Source organism: Crinia signifera, chromosome 3 (assembly GCF_055691185.1).
Source record: "Crinia signifera chromosome 3, ASM5569118v1, whole genome shotgun sequence".
Taxonomy (NCBI): domain Eukaryota; kingdom Metazoa; phylum Chordata; class Amphibia; order Anura; family Myobatrachidae; genus Crinia; species Crinia signifera.
This window is the reverse complement of record NC_139219.1, coordinates 97,576,085-97,594,985: the sequence shown is the minus strand read 5'-3', so window position 1 is coordinate 97,594,985 and position 18,901 is coordinate 97,576,085. Positions and strand designations below refer to the sequence as shown.

Genomic DNA, 18,901 nt, shown 5'->3' with positions numbered 1-18,901 from the left:
TTTTTCTCCAGATAACGAGGGACGCCGGAAGTGGACCTGATGGCCACCTATTCGAACAGGAAGGTGAGCGAATTCTACGCAAAGTATTATCATCCACAGGCGAGGACATTAGACACTTTCTCAACCAGATGGGAGTTCGAACTGGGATACCCGTTCCCTCCATTCCCTATGATAACCAAAGTGCTGAAAAAGATCAGGGAAGACCAACTACTAGTACTGATAATTCTTCCACATTGGCCAAGAAGAGCTTGGTTTTCGAATGTCTTAAGGATGGCGATACAAGGCCCGTGGCAGTTACCAAACAGGCCAGACCTCCTGAATCAGGGGCCTATGCTGCACCCAGAGCCGGCGACTTTACAACTAGAGGCATGGAAATTGAGCGGCAGATCCTAAAGAGACACAATTTATCACCACAAGTGACTGAGATGATGCTGAGAGCCAGGAAGAAAGTTTCTTCGGAGGCTTACTATAAAACCTGGTATAAGTTTATCAGTTGGGGACAGTTTAAAGATGGCTTTATGGACATTCCTACTGATCAAGTATTACAATTCTTGTTTGAGGGCTTTCAGATGGGGTTGGCTGCAGCAACGATTAAGGCACAGATCTCTGTATTAAGTGTGTTATTGGACAGGCCTCTAGCAGAAGAGAGAATTGTTAAAAGGTTCGGCAGGGCGATGAAGAGGATCAGACCGCCGATTAAATCAATTGTGGCCCCCTGGGACCTAAATCTGCTCCTGACAGTGTTGACAAAAGATCCTTTTGAACCACTGGAAGATTGCCCGCTAAAATTTCTAACCTGGAAAGTTGTATTTATAGTAGCTGTGACTTCAGCTCGACAAGTCAGTGAGCTTCAAGCGCTATGGATGGAGGAACCATATTTGACAATATTCCCTGATAGGGTAGTATTACGGACACATCCAGATTTCATTCCTAAAGTGGTGTCAGCTTTTCACATGAACCAGGAGATAACTTTACCTGACTTCTACCCTCAGCCAAACGATAGAGATGAAGAGGCCTGGCACACGTTAGACCTGGTGAGAGGGATAATGCTGTACCTGGAAAGAACAAAGGCCTTTAGGTTAACTAAACACCTGTTTGTAATTCCGGAAAGAATAAAAAAGGGCAAAGCGCCTGTGAAGCAGACCATATCTCGTTGGATTAGAGAGACCATCTTATTCGCTTATAAGAAAGAGGGCAAAGCACCACCTTCTATTGTGCAGGCACACTCTACCCGGGCAGTGTCTACTTCATGGGCGAATAAGGCGAAGGCGTCAACAGCTGAGATCTGTAAGGCAGCAACATGGTCATCTATCCATACTTTCTCGAACCATTATTCACTTAACGTTTCTACTGCCCACTTTGGGACGCATGTATTACAAGAAGCCCTATTGGGCGAGTGACTTCTATATATAAATGAGTTCATGCAGTATTTAGCCCTCCCGTGTGTTTACTTGGGTATGTCCCAGTGTTATGGCTGCCATGGGGATCGTAGAAGAAAGAGTCGAATTATACTCACCGATAATTCCTTTTTCTTCCTAGAGATCCCATGGCAGCCACTGGTTTTTCCCTCCCTATGTTATGTATTTTTCTCCAGGACATATTTCGGAGACATGAAAAGACATGGAGGAGGAGGAAGAGGAGGCTATTATACCCGAGGTGGGCGGTCCTAGAGAAAAATTATCCTGTCTAATTCTATGGGGGAAGGGAACATCCCAGTGTTATGGCTGCCATGGGATCTCTAGGAAGAAAAAGGAATTATCGGTGAGTATAATTCGAATGAATATATATATATATATATATATATATATATATATATATATATATATATATATGTGACAAGAACACTGGAGTAGTGTTTCAGGGCAGGTATATTTGTCCCAGGTTTTTGTGCTACACCTTTTAGAAACAGGTGTTTTGCCTCACAGAGGGCTAATCAGCAAGCAAGCTGTAAAAAGGCTGCCAGAGTGAGAGTGTGAGGGGATTGCCTGGGAGATTGCAGAGTCTCTGTGTGAGAAGCAAACCTGCCTTTTACAAGTGAGTCCCCAGTGTTGACTGGGAAACTTTGTATTTTCTTTAGTGACAGTTAGGAGCATCCTGTGTATAGTTAGTGCCGGATAGGCAAGGTAATTCTTCTTTTTATGTTTATTTTGTTTTCTGCTGAAATAAAGCTGGTTGCGGCCAGTTGTACCACAAAGACTGGACTGGTGTGATTACTCAGCTGCTGTTGGCTGCCTTCTACCCCAGGAAAAGGCATCCAAATTCCCCTACAGTGTTAATATATATATATATATATATATATATATATATATATATATATATATATATATATATATATAATTTTTTTTTTTTACAAAAATATTTATTGCTTAATTCACTAAAATTAGAAGACCCCTTTACCTGGTCCCGACACCTGTGTGCAGATTTTTATATCTGGTTTCCCTTGCTGGGTATCTTGGCCCTTGCTGTAACCCTCCCCAAAGAATGTCATTGTGAAAGAGGCTTCCTCCATCTGCCAAAACAAAGCATTTCAGTTAAACATATTTTCAGTGGGTTACAAAGAAGCATAGAATTTGACGGCAGATAAGAACCACTTGGCCCATCTAGTCTGCCCCTTTTTTAAACATGTTACCTCAAACCATATTTAATCCTTATTTTTTTGTAAGGATATCAATATGCCTATCCCAAGCATGTTTAAGTTGTACTACTGTATTTGCATCTACCACCTCTGATGGTAGGCTATTCCACTTATCTACTACTCTTTCTGTGAAGTAATTCTTCCTCACATTTCCCCTGAATCTTCCTCCCTCTAGTTTCAGTGCATGTCTTCGTGTTCTGTTGCTCCTCTTCCTGTGAAGAATGTCTCCCACCTGTACCTGGTTAAAACCCTTGATATATTTGAAAGTTTCCATCATGTCCCCCCTTTCCCTTCTCTGCTCTAAAGTATACATATTAAGATCTTTTAGTCTTTCCTGGTACGTTTTGTGATGTAGGCCATGCACCATTTTAGTTGCCCTTCTTTGTACAGTCTATAATGTATTTATATCCTTCTGGAGATATGGCCTCCAGAACTGAACACAAGTGGGTTTACTGTATGTTCATCTTCTTCTTTATTCAGTCAATAATCCATGATTTGGTTAGGTACAGAATTTCTAAATTCTAAAATGAAGTGTTCAGAGCAGGCCAGGTTTTCATATCAAATTATTTAACTAATTACTCTACAAGTTCTAAAAGGGGAGCGAGAGGGACAGATCATAAATCACAGTTTGCCTCTTGCCAACTAATGAAAGGAGAACATTTGATTCCAGAAACCTGTAGGGAAAAGATCACACTGCCCTCTAGGTTCTTACTCACAGTCCAAACAATGAAATCTCACACTTGCACTAGAGAGCAAATCTATTTTTAAGCATGCCAGTCCCTTGGCACAATCTTCTCCTTCCCCATGGCAGGGAGGAATGTTGCCTACGGGAGGGGGAGCGCACAAAACAATTGTAAAGCTTTACATTGCTGAATCAGGCTTTGTTAACGGACAAAGGGAAATTTGGCTAATTATCTAAAGGACAGAAAATGGGATGCAGCGAGGTTTTCTTTTACATGTGCCAGCTGTACAAGCATGATTTTTCCTAAAAATGTTAATCGGACTATTTAAAAAAAAAAAAAAAAAAAAGGGTGGTAACTATATGGTTTATAGGAATACCATATCAAGTACGGATGGTGTAATGGTTAGCATCACTGACTTGCAGCGCTAAGGTCATGGGTTTGATTCCCAAATTCTTCCCGTACTTGCGTGTGTTTCCCCCAGGTACTCACAGTTGCTGCCACACTCCAAAAACCATACTGGTAGGTTAATTGGCTCCCACAAAATTAACCCTACAATGGAGTGAGTGTGTTCATGTGGTAGGGAATATAGATTGTAAGCTCCACTGGGGCAGGGACTGATGTGAATGTTCAAATATTCTCTGTAAAAGCGCTGCAAATATATGCGCTATAAAAATAACTTAATAAACTTAACCCCTTTGTTCTCCTCGAAACTGCAGCTCCAAAATAAAAACTAAGGTGCTGTCAATATCATTGAGCCACTCTAGGGAGATCTCAAAACGTGGAAAAAAAAAAAAAGACAACACAAAAAGCAGCGCTCACATATAATGATGAGTGAATCAGATGGAAAATTCATATAACAATTTATTAAAAAACAACAATATTAAAAATGTAGCAGCATATAGATTTTTTGACAAGTGTACACTATTGCAATAGGATTGTAGCAAAAAATGGGGGGGGGATGTAAAATCACAATTGATATAGGTGCCCAGATCTCACGTGTGTCTGGATGACCCCGTCCGGGGTTAGGAGGAATGAAGAACCCGCACTGTCCACGTATGAAGTACAGTCCCAATGAATGGTGTTTTTGGCTATTATGTCGGCATAATGAGTGAATCAGATCAATCATGCTAATGAATCCCATAATGCACTGGGTATAAATATAGGTTTAGATCATACAGCAGCATACCTTGACAAAGCTGACGTTTGGACAGCGAAACGCGTTGGTAATGCTGGTGCCAGATCCTGGACAATCATTTGGAGGTCTCCCCTGCCTAATCATCTGACCACAATTCTTTTGAAACGTTCCCTGGAAGTCTACGGCTCAATTTTCACCATTCAACCTGGACACGCAGCCACGAGGTTGCAGGTAGGCTCTCATAACATCAGCCACTCCCTCGGTGCGCTCGCAGGATACAAATCGCCGTTTATGGACTCCACCATTCATTGGGACTGTACTTCATACGTGGACAGTGCGGGTTCTTCATTCCTCCTAACCCCGGACGGGGTCATCCAGACACACGTGAGATCTGGGCACCTATATCAATTGTGATTTTACATCCCCCCCCCCCCCATTTTTTGCTACAATCCTATTGCAATAGTGTACACTTGTCAAAAAATCTATATGCTGCTACATTTTTAATATTGTTGTTTTTTAATAAATTGTTATATGAATTTTCCATCTGATTCACTCATCATTATATGTGAGCGCTGCTTTTTGTGTTGTCTTTTTTTTTTTCCTTGTATATATGTAGGGATTGACCCTCCCTACCCAAGCAGCTGCTCTAATTGAGTCAACAACTCAATCTAAGCGCTCCCAAGGGTTTACACAGTAGTGTAAAACCCAGTTTTGGTACGGAGATCTCAAAACGTGCAGTTCATGCAAAACAGCCCAAGAATTTACAGGAACTGGAGGCTTTTTGCCAAGAAGAATGGGCAGCTTAACCATATGAGAAAATAAAGAGCCTCATCCACAACTACCAAAAAAGACTTGAGCGGTCATTGATGTTAAAGGGGGCAATACACGGTATTAAGAACTGGGGTATGTAAACTTTTGATCAGGGTAATTTGGGTAGTTTCTGTTGTCATTAGGATTTAAAAAGAGTAAACACAGTTGTGTGACAATAAATGGCTTCACCTAACCACTAACCATGAGTGAAAGAAAAGTTGTGAGTGATCATTCATATTCTCTGACAAATGGCCAGAAAATCACAAATTCTGCTAGGGTAGGTAAACTTATGAGCACAAGTGTAGGTGTTCTTAATGAAACCCTATTAGCGCTTAATGACCCTATTTTCTTACTCGGTCTCTGAGGAGACAAGGGTTAGCGTGCAGCATTATCCAAGCATGAGTAAATACAAAAGATAAGTGGTGCTGTCTTTAAAAGGTCTGCCAAGGTCTATAAGAACCATTATGAAATAAACATATTTGTACAAATCAATTAATGAAAGGATAGGTTACCTGCTTCTTTGTTGGTCCTTCACTAGAGAAATAGCCAAAAGAAAAGAATTTTGGGTACTGTTTAAAAAAAAAAAAGGTATTAAAAGATGCTGCAGCATAATCATAATTGCGTTGCAATGAAATTACAAAATCAGAAAACTACATTCATAAAAAAATGCAAATAAAAAAACTAAATTTAAAGAAGAAAGGGGGGGGGGAATCAATTTTAAACAGCTCTAAAGTGGGCATGTTCCTTATCAATGGACTCACAGCTCCCCGCATAGAATCTTTTTGTTTCTCTTAACCCCTTCCTGACAGAGCTAGTTTTTGCGTTCCTGACAGAGCCATTTTTTTCAAATCTGACATGTCTCACTTAAGTGGGGATAACTTTTTTTTGCTTTTACTTATCCCAGTGATTTTGAGATTGTTTTTTCGTGACACATTGTACTTCAAATTAGTGGTAAATTTGGGTCGATACAGTCTGTGTTTTTTTGTGAAAAATACCAAAATGTCGTGAAAAAATGGAAAATTTAGCGATTTGCAAAATGTAAAATTTTCTGCTTGTGAGACAAATAATCATACCACTCAAAATAGTTAATAACTAACATAGACCATATGTCTACTTTATATTTCCATCATTATTTCAACTTCCTTTTAATTTTTTTGGACACTAGGAGGCTTACAATATGAATAGCAAATTCTCAAATTTTCAAGAAAATTTCAAACACTGATTTTTTTAGGGACCAGTTCAGTTCTGATGTGACTTTGAGGGACTTGTATGTGAGACACCCCCATAAATGATGCCATTTCAAAAACTGCACCCCTCACAGTATTCAAAACAGCATTTTGGAAGTTTGTTAACCCTTTAGGTGTTTCACAGGAATTAAAACAAAGTGTAGGTGAAATTTCAAAATTTCATTTTTTTTCGGATTTTCAATTTTAATACATTTTTCTAAGGAACACAGTAGATTTTACTAGAGAAATGTGACTAAAAATTGATTCCCCCAATTCTTTGGTTTTCATAAATATCCTATATGTGGCCCTAGTGTGCACGGTGACCAAACCACCGGCTTCATAATAGAAGGAGCACCTACTTGATTTTGGAGCCTCCTTTTTATGAGATTATTTTTTAGGCACCATGTAGGTTTCTAGGCACCATAAGATGCTAAAAGTTAGGAACCCCCCCACAAGTGACCCCATTTTGCAAACTACACCCCTCAGGGAATTCATCTAGGGGTATAGTGTACATTTCAAACCCCCAGGGGTTTCACCAATTGTGGTACAACTGGGCAGTGAAAATGAAAAAAAATAATTTTTCATTTTCACAGCTCAGTTGTATCAAAATTGGTGAAACCCCGGGGGGTTTGAAATGTACTCTATACCCCTAGATGAATTCCCTGAGGGGTGTAGTTTGCAAAATGGGGTCACTTGTGGGGGGGTTCCACTGTATGGGTGTTTCGGGGGTCATTCAACCAGAATCTGTGCTGCAAAATCCAAAAATCACTCCTTCCCTTCTGAGTCCTGCCATGCACCCAACTGGTATTTTTTGGTCACATGTGAGGCATTGCCGTACCCGGGAGAAATTGGGGCACAGATTTTGGGGTGCTTTGTCTCCTTCATTCCTTGTGAAAATGAAAAATTTTGAGCCAGATCTGCATTTTTGTGTAAAAAAATTTATTTTTTTACACAAAAATGCAGTTCTGGCTCAAAATTTTTAATTTTCACAAGGAATGAAGGAGACAAAGCACCCCAAAATCTGTGCCCCAATTTCTCCCGGGTACGGCAATGCCTCACATGTGACCAAAAAATACCAGTTGGGTGCATGGCAGGACTCAGAAGGGAAGGAGTGATTTTTGGTGGTGGAATGAATGGCGGGTGCTATGTCGCATTAGCAAGACCCCCGAAGCACCAATACAGTGGAACCCCCCCACAAGTGACCCCATTTTGGTCACCAGCTTTGGGAGGGGGGCTGGCGCTGCGGCTGGCGGGGGGGTGGGAGGGGTGCTGGCGCTGCGGCAGCCGGGTGGGTGGGAGGGAGGGGGGCTGCCGGGTGGGAGGGGGGGGGGGCTGGCGATCGTAGGTGATCGGTGCGGTATACGCACACACACACACACACACACACACACACACACACACACACACACACACACACATATATATATATATATATGTGTGTATATATATATATATATATATATATACATATATATACATATATATACACACACATATATATATATATATATATATGTGTGTGTATATATATATATATATATATATACACATTTGCACATTTTTTTTTATTTTATTTTATTTTTTAACTTTTCCAGCAGCAGCATGATGCTGCTGCTGCTGCTGCTGCTGCTGCTGCGGGGGGGAGGGGGGAGGAGGGGAGCGCAGCGTGCGCTCCGGACGTAGCGGTGGAGCCGCTGGAGCTGCTGCTGCTGCCGGGTGAGTGCCCGGCGGGTGGGAGGGGGGTGCTGCCGCTCGGTGGTGATCGGTGCTGCACCGATCACCACCGATCCCTGTGTTACCGAGCGGCTTAGCCGCCGGTAACACAGGAAACGCTGTGAATGGCTGTTCAGATTTGAACAGCCAATCACAGCGATCGCCGACCGGGGGGGGCACCCCTGCCCCCCCTGGGCGACGAGGGGGGATGTCTGCTGTCAGGGACAGCAGACATCACCTAACTGTCACTGCGTCTCTAGACGCAGTGACAGTTTGAAGTCATGACGTACATGTACGTCAAATGTCGGGAAGTACTTCCCGACCATGACGTACATGTACGTCAAATGTCGGGAAGGGGTTAATGAAGTGGTTTCTCTTCACCAATAATTAGCTCAGTTGTTTGCAAATTGGGTGCCTTAGAAGACTTGCAGATGTGCCCTGGAATTGGTGGTTCATGACCATTACCACATAAATGACATCAAGGATTACATATAAAAAAAACACAGTTTGCTTAATATTTTTCCCCACTTTCTTTATGAGAAACGTTTGGCCTAGAGTAGTGGTTACATAGGAACATAGTAATTAAGGCTGAAAAAAGACATTAGTCCATTGAATAAGTCACATCTATAGGATTCCCTTAGTGGCCAAAAATGTATCCAGTTTTGAGTTAAATTCATTAACAGTAGTTGCTGCAATCACCCCCACGGCAATGAGTTCCAGATTTTTACTGCTCTAATGGCGAAGAATACTCTTAATTCAGTACGGAATTGCATTTCCTCGAGCCTCAGTACATGCCCGCGTGTCCTAAGTATAGGCCTGCTAGTGAACAAATCATATCCCAGTTCCATATGATTCCCAATCCTGTATTTGAACATACTAATCATACCAGGGCCGAAACTAGGGTTTCCGGCGCCCGGGGCAAGGCAGTCTTTTGGTGCCCCCCCACCTATTGATGCTGCTGCGTGCCGAAATTTTCGGGGGCGTGGCCTATAATCGCTGCTCTCCCGCGAGGCCACGCCCCCATTTTGCCGCTATGGGGGCATGACCCAGAGGCTCTGTGAGCCTCTAGTCATGCCCCCAGCCCCCTGGCTGCGGGAATAGACGCTGTGCGCATGCGCACAGCGTTTATTCCCCGCTGCTTAGTTAGCAGCTGACAGGGGGGACCGACCAAATGACGCCTTGTCCCTGGCGCCGGAGACCCCCCCCCCCTCCCCGCACAGCCGGAGACCCCCCCCCTCCCCGCACAGTCCTCTCACCGTCCATCTCCTACTAGCGCGGCTGCAGGAAGCGCTGATGACTTCAAAAAGACTTGCCGGATGCTGATTGTCTGAATTCAGCCAATCAGCGTCCGGCAAGTCTTTTCGAAGTCATCAGAGCTTCCTGCAGCCGCGCTAGTAGGAGATGGACGGACTCCGTCCGGTGTATGTGGACGCTGTAGTGTAGCGGCGGGCATGTTACATGCCCGCCGCTACACTACAGCGTCCACATACACCGGACCTCACAGCGCCCCTCACCTCCAGCGCCCGGTGCGCGTGACCCCCCCAGCCCCCCCCTAGTTACGGCCCTGATCATACCACCTCTCAACCTCAGTTTCTCCAATGAAAACATATTCAGCCTGGTTAATCTAGCTTTGTATTCTAGTGATTCAAGACCTTTAACTAGCTTAGTCGCCCTTCTCTGTACCTGTTCCAATTCATTTATGTCCTTTTTAAAGGTGCGGTGCCCAGAAATGAACACAATATTCCAAGTGTGGACTCACAAAGTGTGGTCTCAGCAATGCCTTGTAAATTGGCACTATCACATTGGCATCCCTCAAATCCATACCCCTTTTAATGAATGCCAGTGTCCAGTTTGCTTTTGCTGCTGCACTTGAGCAGTGTGCACGATTAACCAATTTTACATCTATAATGAGCCACCAAGTCCTTCTCTACAGCAGAATTTCCTATAATAACTCCATGTAGTCTATAAGTAGCTTGTTCATTTTTGGTCCCATAATGAACTACTTTAAATTTTTCACTGCATTTTCCACTTTTCCGCCCACCGTTTATTTAAACTGTGTAGTGTTTCCAAATCCTCTCCTGAGTTAATTTCCTTACTCAATTTTGCGTCATCTGCAAATATTGCAATTTTACTCACTATGTCACTTCCAATATCATTAATGAATATATTAAACAAGGTGGGTCCCAATATTAAACCACTTTGAACCTTACCCCAGCTGGAATGTATGCCATTTACCACCACTCTGTCCCAGATTGTGCAACCGGTTTTTAATCCAATTACAAATTTTTATCTCCTAACCCTAAATAACCTAGTTTCATTAAAAACCTTTTATGGGGCACAGTGTCAAAAGCTTTAGCGAAATCAAGCAGTATTACATTTTTCCCAGCCCCCTACTGACTTTCTCATAGAAGCTAATTAAATTGGTCTGACATGATCTATTTTTAACGAACCCATGCTGAGCCTTACTTATCACTTTCTCCTGTTCTAAGAAATTTTGGATACTATCCCTTATTATTCCTTCTAATATTTTCCCCAGAATGGATGCAAGGCTGACCGGTCTATAATTTTCAGGGTTAGTTTTGCTACCTTTCTTACATATTGGTACTAAGTTAGCTATGCGCTAGTCCGTAGGTACCATCACAGAGTTTGATTCCTATGGTTCTCAAACTCTGTCCTCAGGACCCCACACAGTTGACATTTTCCAGGTCACTTCCAATATCATTAACCCCTTCATGACAGAGCCAGTTTTTGCCTTCCTGACAGAGCCCTTTTTTTCAAATCTGGCATGTATCACTTAAGTGGGGATAACTTTTTTTTGCTTTTACTTATCCCAGTGATTTTGAGATTGTTTTCTCGTGACACATTGTACTTCAAGTTAGTGGTAAATTTTCGTCGATACAGTCTGTGTTTTTTTGTGAAAAATACCAAAATGTCGTAAAAAAATGGAAAATTTTGCGATTTGCAAAATGTTAAATTTTCTGCTTGTGAGACAAATAATCTTACCACTCAAAATAGTGAATAACTAACATAGACCATATGTCTACTTTATGTTGCCATCATTATTTCAACCTCATTTTCATTTTTTTGGACACTAGGAGGCTTCAAATATGAATAGCAAATTCTCAAATTTTCAAGAAAATTTCAAACTCTGATTTTTTTAGGGACCAGGTCAGTTATGATGTGACTTTGAGTGACTTGTATGTGAGACACCCCCATAAATGATGCCATTTCAAAAACTGCACCCCTCACAGTATTCAAAACAGCATTTTGGAAGTTTGTTAACCCTTTAGGTGTTTCACAGGAATTAAAAGAAAGTGTAGGTGAAATTTCCAAATTTAATTTTTTTTGCAGATTTGCAATTTTAATACATTTTTCTAAGGAACACAGTAGATTTTACTAGAGAAATGTGACTAAAAATTGATTCCCCCAATTCTTTGGTTTTCATAAATATCCTATATGTGGCCCTAGTGTGCACGGTGACCAAACCACAGGCTTCATAATAGAAGGAGCACCTACTTGATTTTGGAGCCTCCTTTTTATGAGATTATTTTTTAGGCACCATGTAGGTTTCTAGGCACCATAAGATGCTAAAAGTTAGGTACCCCCCCACAAGTGACCCCATTTTGCAAACTACACCCTTCAGGGAATTCATCTAGGGGTATAGTGTACATTTCAAACCCCCAGGGGTTTCACCAATTGTGGTACAACTGGGCAGTGAAAATGAAAAAAATTTTTTTTTCATTTTCACAGCTCAGTTGTATCAAAATTGGTGAAACCCCGGGGGGTTTGAAATGTACTCTATACCCCTAGATGAATTCCCTGAGGGGTGTAGTTTGCAAAATGGGGTCACTTGTGGGGGGGTTCCACTGTATGGGTGTTTCGGGGGTCATTCAACCAGAATCTGTGCTGCAAAATCCAAAAATCACTCCTTCCCTTCTGAGTCCTGCCATGCACCCAACTGGTATTTTTTGGTCACATGTGAGGCATTGCCGTACCCGGGAGAAATTGGGGCACAGATTTTGGGGTGCTTTGTCTCCTTCATTCCTTGTGAAAATGAAAAATTTTGAGCCAGATCTGCATTTTTGTGTAAAAAAATGTAATTTTTTACACAAAAATGCAGTTCTGGCTCAAAATTTTTAATTTTCACAAGGAATGAAGGAGACAAAGCACCCCAAAATCTGTGCCCCAATTTCTCCCGGGTACGGCAATGCCTCACATGTGACCAAAAAATACCAGTTGGGTGCATGGCAGGACTCAGAAGGGAAGGAGTGATTTTTGGTGGTGGAATGAATGGCGGGTGCTATGTCGCATTAGCAAGACCCCCGAAGCACCAATACAGTGGAACCCCCCCACAAGTGACCCCATTTTGGTCACCAGCTTTGGGAGGGGGGCTGGCGCTGCGGCTGGCGGGGGGGTGGGAGGGGTGCTGGCGCTGCGGCAGCCGGGTGGGTGGGAGGGAGGGGGGCTGCCGGGTGGGAGGGGGGGCTGGCGATCGGTGCGGTATACGCACACACATACATATATATATATATATATATATATATATATATATATATATATATGTATATATATATATATATATATATATATATATATATATATATATATATATATATATATATATATATATATACACACACACACACACATTTGCACATTTTTTAATTTTAATTTATTTTTAACTTTTCCAGCAGCAGCATGATGCTGCTGCTGCTGCGGGGGGGAGGGGGGAGGAGGGGAGCGCAGCGTGCGCTCCGGACGTAGCGGTGGAGCCGCTGGAGCTGCTGCTGCTGCCGGGTGAGTGCCCGGCGGGTGGGAGGGGGGTGCTGCCGCTCGGTGGTGATCGGTGCTGCACCGATCACCACCGTTTTCTGTGTTACCGAGCGGCTTAGCCGCCGGTAACACAGGAAACGCTGTGATTGACTGTTCAGATTTGAACAGCCAATCACAGCGATCGCCGACCGGGGGGGGCACCCCTGCCCCCCCTGGGCGACGAGGGGGGATGTCTGCTGTCAGGGACAGCAGACATCACCTAACTGTCACTGCGTCTCTAGACGCAGTGACAGTTAGAAGTCATGACGTATATATACGTCAACGGTCGGGAAGTACTTCCCGACCATGACGTATATATACGTCAAATGTCGTGAAGGGGTTAATGAATATATTAAACAACTAGCACTAGTAGCCGGATATCCACTGCTTTGGATTCTGGAACAAATACCCTGTGTAGATGGGTATCCAGGATCACCCCTAGAAACTGAAGTCTCTGTGTTGGAATCAAATGAGACTTGGGTAGATTTAACACCCAACCCTGATCTTGCAAAGTCGCAATCTTTAGATGTTCCAGGAGCTTCTCCTCTGATTCCGCCTTGAACAGGAGATCGTCCAGGTATGGTAGAATTACAATGCCTTTCAACCCGAGGGCTGATGCCATTACCACCATTATTTTAGTAAAGATCCTCGGGGCCATGGCCAGCCCGAACGGCAGGGCCTGGAACTGTAGATGTAACTGTCCTATTGCAAAGCGCAGTAGTGACTGATGTCCCTTGCAAATAGGTACATGTAGATAAGCATCTTGGATGTCCACAGATGCTAGAAAACTCCCCTGGCTCTATGCTTAAGAGCACTGACCGAAGGGATTCCAATGCGAAAATGGTCTACACAGATGTAGATTTAAAGATTTCACATTTAGAATGGGTCGGAAAGACTTCTCTAGCTTGGGTACTAGGAAAAGGGTCGAATAAAAACCTATTTTCCTCTCCTTCTGGAGGTACCGGGACCACCACACTCTTGTCTATGAGAGACATTGCTGCTGCCAACAGTGCAGAGCGCATCCCCTCTTCTCGAGGCAAGGGAGTTGGAATAAATCTCCTTGGAGGGCCACCCCTTAGATTTATCCTGTAGCCCTGGGAGACAATAGAATAGACCCAAGGATCCATGGTGGCTCTTCCACCTGTCCCGAAACTGCAGGAGGCGACCCCCCACTCCCCGTTATGCAGAGGATTTATCCTCTCCTTTAGACACGGTTTTCTTAGAGAAGGCCCCGAAACATGATCTGGGTCCCTTCCCCTTACTGGCTGTGAACCTTCCTCTACCTGTCTGTCCTCTGCTGGAAGCTCTACCCCGAAAGGAAGAACAAAAGGATGGTTTAAAAACTCCAAACTTTGAACTGGCAGGCTTTGACGTAGTGGGGAGAAAGGTACTCTTACCCCCTGTGGCTTGCTCTATAATATCCTCAAGCTCTGAGCCAAACCGGAGTTCACCCTTAAAGGATAAAGCCTCAAGTGATTTCTTTGATTCACTACCCGCTTCCCAAGACTTAAGCCAAAGTGCTACATATGTTTTAGTGAGGCGTGCTGACACCTTTGACACCATCATGGCGCCTTCCTCCCCAGCCTCACAAATATATTCCGCTGCGCATCTAAGATTTCTGCCAAAAGGAAAGCCTCAGATTCAGGCTGAAGCTGACCTAGCAAGGCCTCAGCCCACCTAATCATTGCCTTGGAAACCCAAGCTGAAGCAATTATGGGATGCAGGGTGAAAACCACACCTTCAGATATCGCTTTAGGGCATCCTTCCACTTTTTTATTAACCTGATCCTTAAAAGCTGCTCCCCCTAGTAAAGGAAGTGCAGTGGCTTTTGATAACCTAGCCACGGGAGCATCTAACAAGGGAACCTTTTCCCATAACTTTACTTGGCACTCAGGCATAGGATACACATTTGCATATTTCTTATCCGGATTCTTCCAAGCAGTTATCAACAAGGCCACCATGCCCTCATCCGTGGGAAAGGTTACAGATTCCCTGCAAAACTTGTTAAACACACAATGTGCGGGCACTTTGTCCTCTTCAAACACAAATTACAGCACAAATTAAATCCTCAATACCCGGCACAGAAACCTCCTCCTCATTCCAGGGCACCTCTTCTTCACATACACCCTCATCAGAATCCACATTCAACAGGGGAGAAGAGGATAATGGGTGTCTATGAGCAACACTATCAGAGTTTTTTGCAAACTGCTCCATAAACACATTAAGTGTATGTAACCCCTGTGCAGGATCCTGCATAAACATCACCAAAGTAGGGTCCTCCTGAGATGGGGTAATAGAGCCCAGTGAAGTCTGAGAGAAAGAAAGACGGCCAGGAGACTTTCCCAAACTCTCACTCTGCCTGTTTAAAGCCTTAACCAAGGCATCCATAGACCACCCCAACGCAGCTTCCTACGCAGGCTCAGATTGCTCAGGCCTCTGGGCTTGTGCACCGCTGGGCACAGACTCACAGGAGGGGCACAAATCCCATTGGTCCATCTGTTTACATGTTAATTTAACCCCACAGAACTTGCAGTTAACATGACAGGTGCTCTCTCCCCTAAGGCAACAGCAGTACACCCTTCAGTCATGACTAAAGCACAGTGCACAATGTCAGGCAAATGCCCAGAATCGTGTAACATTGTACTCATCCTGTCTCAGCTCCGCAGCATGGAGGAAAGGGCGCTAACACACAGAGCAGGAAGAGACCAAGTCTCTGCATCAACAGGGAAGATCAGCCTTTTGGCGCCTTACCCCCTTCAGCCGCTCCAACTGGTGTCTTCTCCTTCCTCTAGGGATCACTTGGAAGCATCCAGCACCGCTGGACTGCTGTGACAGACTTCAACTCTCCTAGGGGATTTCAGTCTGTAAGCCCTGCAAGATGGCGGCCGCCATCATGGGGAGCCCATCCCCCAAGATCCCCCTCTAAAAAGGGAGCCGGTTCAGGACCCCCCAGAGCCCAGGAAACCCCTCTTTCAAAAAAGAGGTTTAAGCGCTGTGTAGAGGGAACAGACAGTCTCCCTCTGCACACAGAGAGCTGACAGGAAGAGCTTCTGTCAGCCTCTGCTGCGTTCTCAGTGTGTGGTAACTTCTGTTAAGGAACACATTGGCAAAAGCCTGTCTAGTGCATTAATAAAAAAATAAACACCTAGCTATGCTATTCCATCAGAAAAACGGCTGCTGTCAGCAAAGCATTCTGGGATGCAGTGGGGAGGAGCTTGCTTTCCAAAAAGAAGTCAGCATAGGAGCCTTTGCTCCTGCGGACCCTACTACATCCCAAGGTTAGCTGTGTTGCCAGGATGGACAAAAGAGAAAAAGCCTTTAGGCAGTGGTTCCCAACCACGGTCCTCAAGTACCCCCAACAGTGCACATTATCCAGGTCACCTGGCAGGTGCACCTATTATTCACTGACACACGTTAAAAGACTACAGGTGGAGCTCACCTGTCATTCTGTGTAGAGACCTAAAAATGTGAACTGTTGGGGGGACCTGAGGACAGAGATTAAGAACCACTGCTCTATGCAAACTAAAAATCGTGGTTATTAGGATATCCGTGAATAAGCACACGTTTGACTCAAATGACTGTAGTACTAATAAAGTCACTTGTGCAAAAGAAAGGCCAACCTGAAAACCTGGACTGTTCATGTGCCTTGAAGACAGAGGTTGGGAAACACTGACCTATAGGGTTTATACTTTATGGAAGCAGATACAGTATGCCCTTAATTGTCCATTTGGAATGGACCCTATCCCTATATCCGATGTTCCCAAATGCAATCCTCAAGGAAGCCCAGCGGTCCAGGTATATCTATACTTGGTCACAGGTGACAATTATTAATCCAGTAAATATGATCTAACAATCTGTGCATAGATATGGATATACTTATTAAGATACTAATTAAGTCACCTGTGGCCATATATGGCTACATTTAAAACCTGGACCATTGGGGTGCCTTTGCCCTATACCATTTATAATTCTATCTGCACTAGGTGGATTTTGTTATGCTTTATTTTTTTTAGTCTTCAAATGTCTGCTTCTTTTTAGTGGTCTGTCTATATGCTAGATGTTCTATTTGAATAAATAGTCCCAATGAATATACTGTATATTAATGAAATAATCTATTGATGTGTAGTCTTGCTCTCTTCTGAATCATATGGCAGCATACACCCAACCAGTGTTGTAACATAAAAGTTACACCAAGCTTTTCTACGGTGAGAGAATAATCACAGAACAACAAAATGGACAGGAGACCTCTGGGAGGAGAGCATAGAATTAACAAGAGCATGCAACTCTTCAAATAGACTTAGTGGCACCATTACAGAAATGGGAGAAGACAGATCTATATTCCAATACTCCTCAATTTTAGACAAATTAAAATATGTAAACATGAATATATGGGTTTGTGTACATTTAACAATATCAATCTTTACCCACTGTGAGACTTGAGCCTGCTAGCAGACTACTCTTCAGGAACATATGCAATACTGAGCAACCTAGTGACAAGCAAGTTCACATGCAAGTCACCAAGTACCACTTACTCTGATCAGAAGTTTTCGCGTAAGGCTGAATCTTGTGAACAGTAGGAAGAGAAAACCAGCAAACATCAGTTGGATAACAGACATAATACCGCCCACTGATACATATGCAGCGTATTGGACCTAGTAGGGAAACAGTTGTTACTTTAATAAAACATCATGGGTTCTGGAAGAAAGAAAAAAAAATACATCCACTGCCTTAAACCAAATATATTCTGACAACCTAAAAGGTATTAAACAGCCCAGTCATCCCAGCAATGGTAGAGAGCTGACAATGGATGTGAAGATACCAACATACTTAGGTAAAGCAGTAATGTGTAACTATAATCTGACGTGATGGCAGCACCACCTTTTTATTTAAAGTGCGGGTGAATGTACAGAGTGTTGTTGGTGTAATGATAGTGGTACAAAGGTAGTTGGCCATATTATGAATGGCAGCACTATAACGAGGATGTATTCATAGAGCATACATTTACAGTATAAGTGATGATATTGACATTGCAGAAATGTCAACCTACTCATGTAATAGTACCAACAATAGTGTTGGCACGTGTGGTGGCCGTGTAATGCAGCTTGTGTATGAAATTGCAGTGTAAGTTATAGCATAGCATTGGTGTATACAGTGGCAGGGTAGTGCACAAGGGTAGCATAGCGGTGTATGCTGTGGCAGTGTAATGTAAGTTATAGCATAGCGTTGGCGTATACAGTGGCAGGGTAGTGCACAAGGGTAGCATAGCGGTGTATGCAGTGGCAGTGTAATGTAAGTTATAGCATAGCATTGGTGTATACAGTGGCAGGGTAGTGCACAAGGGTAGCATAGCAGTGTATGCAGTGGCAGTGTAATGTAGGTGTTCACATAGTAGCAGATATCATTAGACGAGTGAGAAGCAGGAGGATGGTGTGAGGCTGTAGATTAAGGCAAGACCAGAACTGAGTCAGGGTGAGTGACTTCATGGTGTATGGCACAGGCAGCCAGTGGTGTAGTGCAGGTGTAGCATAGAAAAAGCAGACATTGAATTTGGAGATGGACTGAAGAGGGTTGAGATGGAAACTTGGCAGGCCAGCGAGGATAGATATGATATTAGAGCTTTCAGGCACACACTCCCCCTTCCAGTCAGGCCAGTGAGGAGTCTATTACAGTAATCAGGATTTACATGTTTAGATGATTCCTTGGCGAGAACTGGCCTAATTCTTGAGAGATTGCCAAGGAGAAAACAGGACTGAGAATTAAATGGCAGAATCACGGATGGCACAGAGACAAAAGATATAGGAAACAGAGGGAGAGAGGAGAAGTGGAGCTATGGCAACAAGGAAATAAATTTACACTAATTGCTAGTCTTGGGATGGATTTGGGGCGC

At 43.4% G+C, this 18,901-nt stretch overlaps 1 protein-coding gene across 1 annotated transcript in view; it reads right to left on the bottom strand.

Moving 5' to 3' along the window:
• LOC146063667 (saccharopine dehydrogenase-like oxidoreductase) overlaps positions 1 to 18,901 on the bottom strand; it is a 59,641-nt gene that overhangs the window by 16,012 nt on the left and 24,728 nt on the right. Inside the window, exons 8-10 of the mRNA XM_083176252.1 lie at positions 17,547 to 17,666; positions 5,776 to 5,832; positions 2,398 to 2,509 (exon numbers count right to left, since the gene is read on the bottom strand). Of these exons, the coding sequence (XP_083032378.1) occupies positions 2,398 to 2,509; positions 5,776 to 5,832; positions 17,547 to 17,666 (289 nt within the window). The remainder of the gene's footprint in view (positions 1 to 2,397; positions 2,510 to 5,775; positions 5,833 to 17,546; positions 17,667 to 18,901) is intronic.